The 13496-nt window shown below is 38.4% G+C and overlaps 2 protein-coding genes and 1 non-coding gene across 3 annotated transcripts; all 3 read right to left on the bottom strand.

Moving 5' to 3' along the window:
* Nucleotides 1–4109: 4109 nt before the first annotated feature.
* LOC124180189 (mutS protein homolog 4-like) lies at nt 4110–9683 on the bottom strand. Its single transcript, XM_046565360.1, has 18 exons — nt 9561–9683; nt 9286–9442; nt 9135–9205; nt 8911–9059; nt 8646–8839; nt 8453–8574; nt 8104–8327; nt 7818–8012; nt 7542–7728; nt 7320–7459; nt 7149–7252; nt 6851–7070; nt 6655–6756; nt 6441–6554; nt 6139–6347; nt 5876–6068; nt 4954–5768; nt 4110–4120 (listed from the first exon to the last, which is right to left on the bottom strand). Coding segments are annotated over exons 1-18 (3300 nt in total). The 5' UTR covers nt 9664–9683; the 3' UTR covers nt 4110–4119.
* A 389-nt stretch (nt 9684–10072) lies between these two features.
* On the bottom strand, nt 10073–13494 carry LOC124179762 (60S ribosomal protein L3). Its single transcript, XM_046564478.1, has 8 exons — nt 13376–13494; nt 12783–12975; nt 12514–12682; nt 12047–12182; nt 11516–11702; nt 11086–11288; nt 10545–10700; nt 10073–10324 (listed from the first exon to the last, which is right to left on the bottom strand). The coding sequence occupies exons 1-8, from the start codon at nt 13376–13378 to the stop codon at nt 10124–10126; spliced, it is 1248 nt and encodes a 415-aa protein (XP_046420434.1). The 5' UTR covers nt 13379–13494; the 3' UTR covers nt 10073–10123.
* On the bottom strand, nt 13054–13129 carry LOC124181771. The gene has a single exon (XR_006870575.1). It is a non-coding gene; the product is annotated as a small nucleolar RNA U43 (small nucleolar RNA).
* Nucleotides 13495–13496: the final 2 nt, after the last annotated feature.

A 13496-nucleotide genomic window follows, 5' to 3' on the forward strand; every position in this document is an offset into this window, starting at 1 on the left:
AAGATAAATGTATTTACGTAGAATTCACGCTGAGTAAACTAGAGAAATCCGAAAGTATTACGATTCCCCGCATGCGTTTTACATTATCGAGGCGTGAGTTTTATTGACAATGAGTTAACTCTACGCAAGAATAAAATTGTCCTTTGAAAAACTACAATATGTTAGTATTTGACCAGTGAAAATAAATTCACTTGTGCTCGTTTCCACACCACCGTAAGCGGTAGAGCACCCGGCGTGTTTTTTTTTTACGTGGTTTCCCCAGTAGGCCTACTCCACGGAGAATACTTGCAAGATCGATCTTACGTTCTTCGAAAAATTCCAGGTGACTATTTTTCACATGTCAATTATGGTAAATTGTTTTTCCCAGTCAATTTGTACTCGCGTATATTTGCAGTTTGTTCGAAATTTTTCAATTCATATGTGTTCTAATTTGTCAATATAGTCAATAAAACTCAGTTACCTAGAACAGATAAAAATATAATTAGTGACATATATCGATAGAGACAAAAATATACTTAGCTTTGATGAGTAAAAAATACAATTAACGAAAAAAGAAACAAATTAATAAGTTGAAATGTACAGAAAATTTCATTAGCCGAAATAGTCAAAAAGTTCGATTAGCTGAAAGAGTCAGAAAGTTCAACTGGCTGAAATGGACAAAAAGTTTGATTAGCTGGAACAGACAAAAAGTTTGATTAGCTGAAATGGACAAAAAGATTGATTAGCTGAAACAGACGAAAGATTTGATTAGCTGAAACGGACAAAAATTTTGACTAACTGAAATTAGACAAAGGGTTCGATTAGCTGAAACAAATAAAAGGTTTGATTAGCTGAAAGAGACAGAAAGTTTAATGAGCTGAAACAGACAAAAGGTTTGATTAGCTATAACAGACAAAAGTTTTGACTAACTGAAACAATCTTAAAAGTTTTATCTAGCTGAAATAGACAGAAAATATGCTTAGCTGAAACATACAAAAGGTTTGATTAGCTGAAACAGACAAAAAGTTTGGTTAGCTGAAAGAGTCAGAAAGTTCAACTGGCTGAAATGGACAAAAAGTTTGATTAGCTGGAACAGACAAAAGGTTTGATTAGCTGAAATGGACAAAAAGATTGATTAGCTGAAACAGACGAAAGATTTGATTAGCTGAAACGGACAAAAATTTTGACTAACTGAAATTAGACAAAGGGTTCGATTAGCTGAAACAAATAAAAGGTTTGATTAGCTGAAAGAGACAGAAAGTTTAATGAGCTGAAACAGACAAAAGGTTTGATTAGACAACAGACAAAAGACAACAGACAAAAGTTTTGATTAACTGAAACAATCTTAAAAGTTTTATCTAGCTGAAATAGACAGAAAATATGCTTAGCTGAAACATAGAAAAGGTTTGATTAGCTGAAACAGACAAAAAGTTTGGTTAGCTGAAACAGAAAATGGTTTTAGTAACTGAAACAGATGAAAGTATGGTTAGCACGATACATATACACTAATAAAAAATGAGTCGAGTACAATTAATTAATTATCAATTGTATTGATGAATAAAAAAAAATCTAAATTTTTTGAATCGACATCTCTTTTTGCTTTGAATTGTTAAAGTGAATATCTTTTTCAACCGAACATTTTATAGCTCTTAGTGCATTTACTAAAAAATTAGTTTTGTTACCCTGAAACAGAAAATAATACGATCAGTTAAACGAGTATTTCTGTACATTTCAGATATATTTCATAAATACTTACGCCAAGGTTCTTCAATACTAGTACGCACTACCGGGATTATTTTGTTCATGCGCGTTCAGCGTCGGCTTTCAAATGCCGCGCTTTCTCTCATAACTGAAGGGTATCAAGTCCACGCGCAAAAGGCGCTGTGGAACTTGAAAATATTGTTATTCGTCAAAAAATTAACCGAAAAGGTGAAAGATCAGCACGTCGAAAGTGCATAACTTTTTTTATACACCGTTTGCAAAATCGACGCGCAAAAAGGCGTGTCCGATTACCGTTATTAATTTACGCGCAAAAGGCTGCGTCCAATTCTCGTGATTAATCTACGCGCAAAAAGGCGCGGCAGATTAAACTGTCAAAACATTTGGAATATCTGGGACTTCTCCGAAAACTTCTGTAGAACCCCAATCCACATCTGCATCTTTTTGAATTCGATACATTGCTATGCGGATTGTTGTTCTCAGTTTACAATTCGAATCGAAATCGGGAGGGAGGTTGGAGGGCATGCATTATTGTGTGGCGTGACGGTCGGCGGTCCTCTTCGACGCGACGTCTTCGAGCTCAGCATCTCTCCCCATCTAGCGTACCACGGAACGCTATAGATGGTCCAGAGATGCGTTTTGCCCATGCCGACGATCACAGAGATCATTTGAATGGAATAGTGATTGGTAATGACTAAATAATTGAATTGAATAACGATTGAAAAATAGTTGCAGAGTGAAATGAAATGGAACATTCAATCTCCTTAATTTTCAAATGCTTACAAATGGTCGAAAACCTCGAATACGGAGTATTTTGGGACAAAATTTCTGTGATCGTTTGACGCTGTGGATTACAAAAGTTAGTAACATCGCGGTACATCGCGTCCTTCCTACCCTTGCCTGTTTCCCAACGTAACCACCCAACGGAAAAGAGAGACTATCACACACACATGCATAAACTCCGCGACGGATCCCAAAACGTACACCTACCTACCCGGTTACCTATATTCGATCTAGACGATACTCCATTTTTTCCAACACACATCATTCTTCATCATTTGCGCCGTGGTCATTGACTTACATTTTCATTGGTTACCTGTTGGGAGCAAAATGTTTTTGTATCGTAGTCTGCCTACTTAGAATACAGTATCGCGGTTGTATCTCACTAACCTTAGTATTGTATGTATTATTTTAGTAAATGTTGGCAGACTATCGGTACATTAACCTTTTGTAAAATTGATTAGTACATCCTGTATGCCAATTAGCATTTTTCTAAGCGAGCTAAGTCTGCAGTTGATCAATACTTGATGACTGTTAAAAGATTGAAAATTATGTATAAAAAAAGATACAATTGGATTACGTTACGTTATGCCAGACTTTGAAATTTGATCGGTTTAACAATATTGTGAATAATTGAATATGTTCAAACCTCAAGTTAACCCACCACTTACACGACATCATCGGTAAATTCAAACGTAGACTATTACATCGGTTGCAAAACAATTCGATCTCGCGAGTGCCGAGTAAGCGATGGTTACCTGTCGCGATGCTCATTCCACTATTAGCAACGTGTAAAATTTCTAACTTTAAGCAAGCTACGCTAAATGAAATTGCCAAAAAAATAAAAATTATTCGGCTGAAAGTCAAGCACGTTGCGATCGTGAATGAGCCTATCCACTAAGAAATCGAAGATTTGTGTAACAATTGTTACCGCCACGCCACGTGACTGAGGAATCCCAGGGAAATACCCGTAACCTAACACATGCAAACTCACCAACGTTGCCGAGAAATAGAAAAGTTACTCGGAAGTCTCTGCTTAAATCTGTAAAAAACAAAACAGAATATTTGAATAAATTTAATACATTGGCTTTTCAGTTTAAAAATTAATTATTACTGTTGTCTAGTTCAATATTAATGCATTGCATGTTTTGCAAGAACAAAAGTTCGGATTTATATGTACCACCTTGAATTATCAATCAATAATTAAAATAACTATTCGTATTCGTAATATAAGTACCTCAACTCTGGGCTGCTTCACACTTTTACTTGTAGTAGTCTTGCAGCATCTCAGGTTCACTGATGAAGCGACGCACTTTTTACACAATTCAGATCTTCACTTATCTCTTATTATGCAAAAATCCGCACCGCAGTAAGAAACGATTCTACACTCGCTTTTTGTGCTGTAACTGTCTGTTTAAACCGACCGAATAAACTTAATTGCTAGCAATGCAACTGCGCATTTGCCGAAAATCAGCCAAAATAATAATAAAATGGACACTCGACGCACAGAGACAAAAATAGAATTCACTGAAATCAGAAGTTACACAAAACAATGGAAACTCGCGACACGTAATTGACCTTCAACGTTCACAGGATGTTTTTATTTTAGTAACTCTGTTTCTCTGCAGGCTACACGATGCTCCTCGTGTATTACTCACAGATGATTATGGTGGAAATTCACAGATCGAACAACGCGGTCTGAATGTTGAACTGATACTAAGAACACGTAATCTTTCTTCGATTGCTCGGAAACGACTGATGCCGCACGACGCTCAGGAGAAATTTAAATCTGTTTTCTGAAGGTCGGAACATAATAATTCCCTCCCCCTCTCTGTTGCTCTACCCATGGAGTGGGGGGAGCTGCACGCGCCTACCTGTTCTTCTCCCTCTCGTGGCCATTCGATGGGTAGAGCGACAGAGATGGCGAGAGAATTACATAGGGGAATTATTATCTGCTGTCCTTTAGAGAACCGATTCGAATCCGTTCACGGGACGCGTACACCGTTGTTTACACTCTATGTATACATATCTATACCTTTGTGGTCTCAACGGCCTGGTGAAAACACCACGTAAGCTACGGGCAACGTGATCAAATATTTGGAGCATCGCCGTAACATGCGACGTCAGTAAAAGTATGAATTCTCCGACCACTTACGGATATTTCCTGTCTTGAACGGGATTTTCTCAACTTTTCAATTTCACCAGGACGACGTTATGTTACCAACGTTTTGCATGCGATAGGTGTTGCGTATGAAGAACTTTTACCGGCGTGAACAGCTGATTGGTTGATAATACGTGAAACTGTTAATACCCCCAAAGCCGGTTACGCAAAATAACCTTGCAGAATAAAATGACAAGAGAAATAATTTATTCAAATTCATAGTATTTACTTGTTTAATATCTAATAATGTTCCTTCATGTTATAATTTAATTAAATATTTCAGTAATAACAGAGAAGTATTAGGTCTTAGTAACTACTGATGCTTGATATTTTTAATTGTAACTGAGCTGGCAGTTCGTGAAAGGACCGAGTTGTAAAATTGAAGTTCTTGAAAATTCTCGCCCTCGATTTGTCTAAATATCTCTGCCTCCTTTCTACGCGCGCTAATTTTCGCCATAATAGTATCGGTTGATAACTGCGATACTAGGTCTATTATTGACGGACTTTCACTTTTGTCTGAATTTTGAGGTGAGAACTCGTACGGTTCTTCATCAAGTTTTATTGTTGGTGCCGGAGAATGAGGTGGTTCAATATTTTGCGGGTTTGGGAATGAAGTAATCTGTCTGATGGATTTTGATTCTTCTTTCCAGGAATATGTCCTCAGTCTTCGCAAATCTTGTTTTCCAAAATCTGTCACAATTTTTCCTTCCGTAAGGCAGATTGCAGAATGAGGCATCTCAATCACTTGAGACTTTTTACTTGGCGAGGGGCCTAGTGAATTAGTATTCATTACAATATTACTTGGTCCTGCTTTTGGTTCCACGAAAGATCTCTGGGCCATTAAATTGCCATCTGATGCCGGAGTGTCTAGAAGTCTTTTCTGGCGAAGTCTGTTATATCTCTCTGTAATAGAAAGCATAGAGCTCTCGGCAGAGCCTGTATTTTGGTCATTGCATGAAGAATTCTCTTGCTCAGAAACGGAAATGTTAGAATTTTCAAGTCTTCTAACACATTCGAGAACTGTTTTCACATTGAACTCGCCATCTTGAATAAGGCGGTGGATTTTTGAAACCTCGTCGTAGCATATCTTCCCTTCTATATTCACAATTTGCTGACTTTGTATCACGGGCTGCAACATGATGTCAATTATATCCAATAATATTAACACATTATATCAATATCATTGAATTGCTAAAAATGGTACAAATATATTGTAGCTGCTAAATCATCGATTACTTTAGTTCCTTCTCTTGACTTTTGAACCAACAGCCGTGCGTGTTTGACTATTGAGATACGAATTCCAGAAGTCTCAGCTAATAAAAGCCCATAATTTTTTGCGAAAATGATTCCAGGGTTTAGTTTGTGAGTGTAAATCAGTCTCTGCTCTGTAGAGCCTTCCACAGGCCGGCACATGGTTCCAAAATGGTAGCTGCAATATATAATATACAATTAAAGACTTGTTCTAGACCACAAAACTGAAATTCGGCATTAATATTTACTTCGTGACATTAGGATATAATTCGGCTAGGAGAGTTAAACTTAGAAAGTGTGTAGTGAAGAACACAAATGCTGATGTATTCAGTAGTTGTTCGCAAATAGCAAACGCAATCGTTTCTCCTTCCTCAACGGTTGTTCCTCTGCATAGCTCGTCTATTATCACAAGTGAATTGGATGTTACTGTTTGTAAAATATACTGCGTTTCCTTGATCTAGGGAAATTTAAAATAATTTTTAGAAATACTTAATAATGTTTAGTATATTCATTATTACTCTGTAGTTTATATTATAAATTACTCACTCACCTCTAGAACAAAACTTGATGCATTGCATTCGATGCTATCTTCAAAACATAGTCTGCAAAAGATTCGATCGGTTATTCGAAACTCAGCTATTTCTGCTGGCACATAACATCCAATCTGTAACAAATATAGATACGTACATACAAAGAATGTAGAATTTGAGATTTTATGAAAAATAATTACATACATCATCGCACGTTTGAATGAGATAAATTACCTGTGCCATTATCTGTAGCATCACAATTTGCCTCAAATAAACTGATTTCCCTCCCATATTAGGTCCAGTTATTACATTAAAATTATGTGTAGGTGACACATTCTACAATTGACAAAGAAGATTAAGTATTATGCAGATATTTCCAGCTGGCTGCTCAAGGTAGAAAGTGGGTACATTTTACTAGTTGGTAACATACCACATCATTAGGAACCGGAACACCAGTACCAGTGAGATCCATCAGCGGATGCATGGAATTTTTCAATTCGGTTCTTGAGCCAAACGACGGCCTGGTATAGTTGGAAAGTGAGCTTATACGTGCCAGTGAGACTATGAGGTCGAGCTCTGCTATGTCATTACTCAGCTGATACAGACAACTGATATGTTCTCTGATATCATTAAGGACTCCTTTCAGCATACTGTGGAAAAATGAGCACATTAAGGATTATTTTGATACTTTTTGGATTTCTTTTTTCATGGTTTATAGAGCAGCTTACACATTGCTCATTAGATGGAGTTCTTCGCAAGCATCTTTACATCGTTGACTCAATACTAGCAAGGCTTCCGTTGTCATGAGATAACTATTCTTATGCTTTTGCACCTGAAAAAAATAGAATGTTGTAAAGTCAGTAATAAGCTTTATAAAACAGAATTATGCAACTACTTACTTCTATAAATATACGTGGTAGGTTTGTGATTTTAATTGGTCTATATTTCGGGGAATCCATCTGTATATGATATCCGAGCGAAGCGCTACATCCTAATATCAATGGTAAATTATACTTCAGAGCCAGAGTCTCAACCATTCCTGTGGAAAAATAATATACTTCCGTTCAGCAAAGAGAAGGCACAAAGTTACTAGACCTCTGCTACATGAGATAAGGTACAACCTTTCATGTCATCTATGAGTTCGCAGTAAGCTTGCCGAGCGATATCTAGCATGTCATTTAATCCGCTCTTCAGAGCAAAGCAGCGCTGCATGGTTGAGGTATTGAAACCTGCCACATATTGCGCATCAGGTTGCAGAACTTCCAGAATCTTATCCATCATCAAGTCATACCGTTTATCTTTCAGATTCTGGTTTGTCAATAATGAAACAGGTAGGGAAATTTGAGTGTGCCTAAGATTTGATGTACTCCATAGTACGTAAAGAAGACGCTACGAACCTCCAAGACTTTTCTAAAAAAATTCGCCTTTGTATTTCGGAGAGCTGTATGCAGCAAAGGAATAACTTCCAAAGTAGTTTTTAGTGAAAGTACATAGTTTAAGTATTTTTCCGCACTTGCTACATTATCTTTCTGTGGTGAGTTCAGACCGACAACAAGGAGCTGATCAACGTTGCATAATCTTCTTATATGAGACTGCGGATGATAATTGTTACAATTATATTGACAAGGAGTGCTGCGGACATGTTGCAAGGTGGTAAAAAAGAAAACGTGTAAATGCTTATACCTGTACAGATATCATTAACGGATTATCCTCAACCAGTTCAGAGACACAAGCTTGGCGATCTTCGATTATACGCTTATTACAAGAGGGCTGCAAAATTGAGGCTCGCAGGTATCTTTTACCTCCTGGAGTCAAGCATCTGTCCATCATACCCAGCAGCGTGTATTTGTTGAAATTTTTATCATGTGTTACTAGTTCCAAGTTCTGAGCACTGTCTATATCTATATCTGAAGGATGAGTAACATGTATAAATAATACACATATAGATATTTCACAGCAATAACGTAAGGATTTCCTGAGGTGAGCCATGCGCACACATGCACTGAGTTGAGGGCAAATTTGTTTCAAATACCGATAACAGTTGTATCTTGAGAACTCTGAAACTCGACGTACATTGACTTCTCCACGTATAAAATATTCTGCGTGTACTCTATATACTTTAGCAAAGCACCAGCGGCTGCAAGGGCATAGAATCTGTAAAAATGACGTTAAGAACAATGAGAAATGGCAGGAATATTATAACCGAAAATTTATAATCTACAAACTTCTGCTTCACGTATATTTCCACGGAAGAATATTCGGGGGCACATAATGTTCTTATGCGATCCAAGCCGTCTGTATTACTGAAATGCTGTCGAGAAACAGCAGCGATATTGAGTCCAGGAAACTTATCCCTTATACACTCGTAGAGATTTCCACCAGTCCCGCTCTTCCTAATCATTGTATCCGGCATGATAATCTGTGAGGCATATTGCGCTGCATGACGCTTAGAAAATTTTGACATATTCTCATAGCAAACGTGAAATTTACTTCGATCGGTTTGAAGAGGAGAACTTTTGTCAAGGTTTTCATATAGGCATGACGATCGCTGATCTGGGAAAGAATTAGATGTGGGTGCTGCACGTTTACCACAGCAATACCCACTTCCCCCCTGGCGTCTCCACGGCCTTCAGTGATCGCTGTTAAGAAAGATTCATGTATGAAAAGTAAATGAATTCCAAAAGAATCATGTTGTGCGTAGACTGACGATATACCGATAACAAATGGTGAACCTGCTCCTGTCGTAGGTGTTGACGAGCTTCCAGTGACGCCGGTATTATAAGGTCTGTAAATGTTCAAGAAAACTGGTCACCATCTATCAGTGATATTATTACAACTGGATCTCCGTGCATGAATTCTATTTACGTCGAAATCTTTCGCTGGCTGCTGCGAGTGACACACGAGGAAGATGTACTTGATTTACGATTATTTTTGGCCGGTGTTTTTAATGCAGCCATTTTAGTGTTTACAGCATTGAATCCATTTGATCGTAGAACAGGTTGTTGTGAAGCTCCATAAAGCTCTAAAAACGCAAATATATGTTTTACGTACATATACGTATTTGAAAAGGATCTGAAAGGATATCAAGTTTGCAATAATTATTTTATATACTTTCTTGTGTAGATTATAAAAAGACTTACGATATTTCGGAAATATTTGAAGTCCACGATCAAGTCGAGTATTCTGTCTACCGCCTCTTCCTCTCGATGAATTGACCGATTTTCGTTTATCTACAACGTTCATCTCAACGTTTGATACGACAATGTAAGATTCTTTTAAAAATTAATCTTATACCATCACTTTTCATTGAAGATAAACAAAAGACGCGCACTTTAGACAAACTGACTAATTGCAGACTTCATACAGATAAATTAATCTTACAACGAAACTTTCGCTTGTTCTAGCGCGTGTAACACCGTTCAAATATTAATTATATATACAAACTCAGTATTTGGTTCATATTAATTAAGTCACTTGAGCTTCATTCCCAAAATTATATATTATAAATACGAACAGGATGCTGAAGGAGCATGTTTGTTTATTTCGCTTTCGCAGCCCAGTTAATGCATTTCCAAGACGTCAAAGTGAATAGGAGACGCTCAATGGAAAGCTGAAATTAAGACTAATTATAAATAATTCATACAGATTGGTATATTTTTTGACGTTTTTATTGATCTTTTCAGCAACAATAATACAAGTTGAATTACTGCGTTGCTGGCGCTGCCGGAGCAGCGGCAGCAGATTGAGCAGCTTCCTCGCGGATACGATCCTTCTTGAGCTGACCCATGAACGAAGTTTTGTCTGCTACAGTCTGGAATCGTCCGTGACCAAACTTGGAGCTTGTGTCGATGAATTTCAGGTTGATCTTCTCGAGTGCAGCACGTTTGGTGTGAACGAGGAGTGACTGCAAACCGAAATTAATACAATATTGAATGTATGGATATAATTTAGCGAGAAAATTGACCAGATTCGTCTATTCATCTCAGGCCTATCATTAAATATCACGTAAGTGTCATAGTGAATATTTGGCTCTATAGGGAATTCATCACAGTTGTCAATTTTCTTATGTATTTTTGTATTTTACTCTATAATTTTAAGCAAATGAATCCAATTTGTATACACACCTTGCGCAGAGTAATGATGCGCTTCTTTGGACCCATGCAGCATCCCTTCAACATGACGTAGTCATTGTTGACTTCACCGTAGTGGGGGAAACCTCCCATTGGAGTAATTGTTTTCTCAGTCAGATCGTATTCAGTGGAAGCATTGTTTTTCACAACCTAGATGAAACGATGAAAACATTCAAAATGAGTAAACGAACACTAGTTTTGCACACTTGCTGAGATATTTGCAAGCCCATATTTTCTAGATGTGAAAGTTTGTAGCTTAATTGGGAGACCCAAAGTGCAAAATTTGTTCTGCATCTGGTACTATGATCAAGCTTCCATTTATCTTGGCTCTCACGATTCTCAACAAATTACAACCCTGAATTAGCATAGGGATACAATTTGTCTGTGGAGCCAACGAAGGTTAATAAAGCCCATAATACCAATTTAATGAAAATTTAAAATAGACAACCTCAATAGAATAGTGAAATGGAAAAGTAATATCACTGTTGCAAAGGGAGAATACACTTCATAACTTAATTAAATATGATAAATTCACCTTTCCATCCTTAGTGTGGATGCCCTGTCCGATACGGTAGATTTTCTTGTTCATTTCAGTACGATGATGATATCCCTTCTGACCAGCACGGGCAACTGTGAAGGAAACACGACTCGGATGCCAGGCACCGATACAAGCTACTTTCCTCAAACCCTTGTGCGTCTTACGAGGAAGCTTTTTCGTGTGCCAACGAGACGTAACACCTGAAAACATGATTAATAAAGATCCATGTTGACTTGATCAATTACATGGACTGAGCTAATTAGATAGCCTAAAATAAATGTGGCCACAGGAGTTTCAGTAGGAAGGCAGCATGATTGTATCTTCAATAGTATCAGAAAAGCACATCATGTTTTTTCATCATTACGACCCGCTTATACATTGCCAGTATTAAAGCACAGTGAATGAATATATCAACTTGGATACATACCCTTGTATCCTTTGCCCTTCGTAACACCAATAACATCGATCACCTCATCAGTGGCAAAGACATTGTTGACAGGAACTGGTTTCTCGAGATGCTCCCGAGCCCATTGAACTTTTTGATCGATGGTACCACCGTTCAGTTGAATTTCCATGATGTGAGCCTTCTTTTGACGTTGCTTCAGCAGCTTCATCTGTTTATCACGTAAAGGTATAATCATTATAATCAGGGTCCTGGGAACTGAGCAGAAAAAGGATTCATCACAAAAGGACTGTACCAGACATGGTTTGCCTCAATGGTCATGGCCCAATGGGCTCCAAAGAGTTTATGGAATATGTCGTGCCTCCATACACTCTGCAAAGCAGAGGACAGAGTTAATATTCGACGCCGCGGTAAGAACCAAACTGCACGAGATCAAGCAGCTCCGCACCGCATTTGCTAAGAATCCAGCGCATTTCTGCACGAATTAATAGCAATGACGTCGGCCAAAAATATTTAGATTAGAGTAATGTTCAATACTATGAAGGGAAAAATTACCTGAGTGTGGGCGATGATGCGCACAACCTTGCAGTACTTCACAATCTTCTTAAGATCCTTCTCGATTGATTTGCGACCAAGATCGTCCTGCCACTTCTTTGATGCCTTGGTGAACGCCTTCTTCTTGCTCTTATACCTATACAACAGCAACGGGATTCCTAAACATATTGTACGGAGCCAGTCTCATCATAGCGAGAGGAGACTGGACACCTTCTCGGAACAACCCCATGCATAATGAGGATTACGCCAGGCGGCTGATTCCGAATATTACTCTCATCTTTCGAGTGGAGAGCTGGGGTAGAGCAAGTAGAGTATAATGCACGTCTAATCACAGAAGCTAAAACTACATACCGCACTAGTAAAAAGAACAGTGTTGACTTGATGTTTTCTTTTTGCATTACTTTGATATATCAAGCTATCTAGGGATCTGGTAACTCAAAATGTTCAGTCTACAATCAATCGCATACCAATTCTTGTAGAAGCGGCGACGGCATTCTTCGGAGAGATGCTCCGCCCAAACAGTAGTCAGAGCCCTAAGACCATGAGGAGTTTCGATGTATCCAACAACACCAACAACAATCATTGGTGGAGTTTCCAAAATAGTCACAGCCTCGACAATTTCCTTCTTGTTGACCTCTGTCAAAAGCAAATAAACATGTCGTTGCAGGATCAGAGCGTGAGGGCTATGAATTTGCTCCGTGATTACGGAAGGTTGAAAATAGGGTAATCGACTCACTTGATCCCGGACGATCAGCTTCTCGGACAACATGAGTCATGCCAGCCTTATAGCCTATAAAAGCAGTAAGGTGAACGGGCTTGGTAGGGTCATCCTTGGGGAAGGCCTTTACTTTTCCACGATGCCGTTGAGACCTCTTCTTGGGGTAGAACCCCATAGACCCGTGTCGGGGCGCGCTGAATTTTCTATGAGACTGGGGGCAAAAAATGAAAAATACAAGATTAGAAGTTGCAGATGGCCACGTGTGACGGGCGTTTTGTTAGGGAATAAAATTCTCAGACCGCCCTAGAATAATATCATCAGGGTTAATCAGTTTAAACCATAAACATTGAAATCTAAATCATCACTGATAGGAATAGCATTGCATCGAAAACGCCAAAAACTCTCGACGAGCCAAGGGACGCGACACGAGGTTCGAATTTTTCGAAAAATTTTTACGTCGTTTTGGATTAACGGTAGGAAAAAAATATTGCACTACAATTACAGAGAAACCTGTTCTCAGTCACTCAATAAGTTAATTGGACGCAGGCGATGCAGGATGCCACAGATTTTAACGGATTATTTTATCACCGACGGACATTAACCGTACTCACCATCGCGCTGACTGCGTTGAAAATGGAGGATCGTACGTTGCGGATTTCTGTTTTATACCGCAGTGATGACGGCAACTATGGAGAAGCCTCGATATTCGATTTTGGAATTCGAACGTCAAGT

This window comes from Neodiprion fabricii, chromosome 4 (assembly GCF_021155785.1).
Source record: "Neodiprion fabricii isolate iyNeoFabr1 chromosome 4, iyNeoFabr1.1, whole genome shotgun sequence".
Taxonomy (NCBI): domain Eukaryota; kingdom Metazoa; phylum Arthropoda; class Insecta; order Hymenoptera; family Diprionidae; genus Neodiprion; species Neodiprion fabricii.

What these genes read in the sequence shown, in the direction of transcription:
- LOC124179762 (XM_046564478.1), bottom strand. An exon ending in CGCCGCTTCTACAAGAATTG is followed by an intron (nt 12,183 to 12,513) that starts GTATGCGATTGA and finishes GCTGTTGTATAG; the next exon opens with GTATAAGAGCAAGAAGAAGG. An exon ending in TCCACACTAAGGATGGAAAG is followed by an intron (nt 10,701 to 11,085) that starts GTGAATTTATCA and finishes CGTTTCATCTAG; the next exon opens with GTTGTGAAAAACAATGCTTC.
- LOC124180189 (XM_046565360.1), bottom strand. Translation starts at nt 9,663, where the DNA reads ATGAACGTTGTAGATAAACGAAAATCGGTCAATTCATCGAGAGGAAGA. An exon ending in TCAAGATACAACTGTTATCG is followed by an intron (nt 8,328 to 8,452) that starts GTATTTGAAACA and finishes CTCATCCTTCAG; the next exon opens with ATATAGATATAGACAGTGCT. An exon ending in TACCACGTATATTTATAGAA is followed by an intron (nt 7,253 to 7,319) that starts GTAAGTAGTTGC and finishes TATTTTTTTCAG; the next exon opens with GTGCAAAAGCATAAGAATAG.